Source organism: Mizuhopecten yessoensis, unplaced genomic scaffold (genome assembly GCF_002113885.1).
Source record: "Mizuhopecten yessoensis strain PY_sf001 unplaced genomic scaffold, ASM211388v2 scaffold716105, whole genome shotgun sequence".
NCBI classification, from domain to species: domain Eukaryota; kingdom Metazoa; phylum Mollusca; class Bivalvia; order Pectinida; family Pectinidae; genus Mizuhopecten; species Mizuhopecten yessoensis.
This window is the reverse complement of record NW_018479950.1, coordinates 35,887-37,660: the sequence shown is the minus strand read 5'-3', so window position 1 is coordinate 37,660 and position 1,774 is coordinate 35,887. Positions and strand designations below refer to the sequence as shown.

General features: G+C 34.0%; 1 protein-coding gene across 2 annotated transcripts in view; it reads right to left on the bottom strand.

The window, feature by feature from the left end:
* The window catches only part of LOC110441715 (zinc finger ZZ-type and EF-hand domain-containing protein 1-like), a 92,091-nt gene that overhangs the window by 75,771 nt on the left and 14,546 nt on the right, over positions 1–1,774 (bottom strand). For both annotated transcript variants that reach the window (XM_021484935.1, XM_021484936.1), the window contains exons 10-11: positions 1,113–1,178; positions 644–790 (exon numbers count right to left, since the gene is read on the bottom strand). In XM_021484935.1, coding sequence (XP_021340610.1) covers positions 644–790; positions 1,113–1,178 — 213 coding nt within the window. The remainder of the gene's footprint in view (positions 1–643; positions 791–1,112; positions 1,179–1,774) is intronic.

Here is a 1,774-nt window from a genome sequence, read left to right as displayed (position 1 = left end):
ATTATGTAACGTACACAGCATTATGTAACGTACACAGCATTATGTAACGTACACAGTATTATGTAGCATACACAGTAATATGTAACGTACACAGCATTATGTAACGTACACAGTTGTATGTTATGTAGACAGTATTATGTAACGTACACAGTATTATGTAATGTACACAGTATTATGTAACATACACAGCATTATGTAACTTACACAGTAATATGTAACATACACAGTAATATGTAACGTACACAGTATTATGTAACATACACAGTTTTATGCAACGTACACAGTATTATGTAACGTACACAGTAATATGTAACATACACAGTATTATGTAACGTACACAGTATTATGTAACGTACACAGTAATATGTAACATACACAGTATTATGTAACGTACACAGCATTATGTAACGTACACAGCATTATGTAACGTACACAGCATTATGTAACGTACACAGTATTATGTAGCATACACAGTAATATGTAACGTACACAGCATTATGTAACGTACACAGCATTATGTAACGTACACAGTATTATGTTATGTAGACAGTATTATATACTGTACAGTCTTATGTAGTATCTTATGATGTATACAGTACCAGGTTGGATGAGTGTTTAATCTGTACAGGACAGTGGCCAATACCTGGGTATCCGCACCTCCTTGATGGGTCGGAGGCCTCTGTAGCTTTTCCCTCCAGCAATCGACACTACCTCAGGCATGTAGCTGGAGTCAGACGAGGCCACGGAGATGGACAGGCTCTTTATTACCACATTGTGCTTTACATGCAGTCTGCCCAATTATACAAATTTTACTTTTGTTAAATTTCATAAGTTTCCTTAACTGACAAATAAAAATCCAAAGTGTGGTCTAAGGATTTATCTCTGATGAAATCTATTGTAAAATATAAATTTCTTGAAATTTTGAGTTTATAATAACATATTTACTTTATGTTAATATATATAACATCAATGAAAAGTTTACGTACTTGGTAACTTCATTTCTTAACTTCATGTAATTGTTACCAAGGAGACCAATACAATTATCTGTTAAAATTACAAATGGATAATTGAAGTCTTGTAAACTATTAATTTCAATACATGAATGAGCCTACCTCATCCAGTGGGAGCGAGCAGACCCATCCGACTGCCAGAATGTGTTAGGGTCACCATTCGTGATTCTGTAAAATACACACTTGTTAAATGTTTGATAAAAGTTTCAACTTGTCAAACTCACATAGCAAGGTAGGAAACAACAGATGTATGTCTCTTTATAAATGTTTGTTATTAATAGTAAACGATATTGTCTCTGCAACCATTAATCCTTCAGAAGGAAAAAGAAGCAAAGTCGATTTCGATGTATGATTTGGGTCAAACAAGTTGTTAATTGACGGACATACAGACACTAAAACAATTAAAGTGACAAATATTTAACTGCTCTGTAAACGTCGGCCGTGTAAGTAAGAACAGATTAGAATTTACCTGTAGACATTTGCTGTGTTAGTAAGAACGCATTAGAATTTACCTGTAGACATTGACTGTGTTAGTAAGAACGCATTAGAATTTACCTGTAGACATTGACTGTGTTAGTAAGAACACATTAGGGTTTGTCTGTAGACATTGGCTGTGTAAGTAAGAACACATTAGAATTTACCTGTAGACATTGACTGTGTTAGTAAGAACACATTAGGATTTACCTGTAGACATTGACTGTGTTAGTAAGAACACATTAGAATTTACCTGTAGACATTGACTGTGTTAGTAAGAACACATTAGG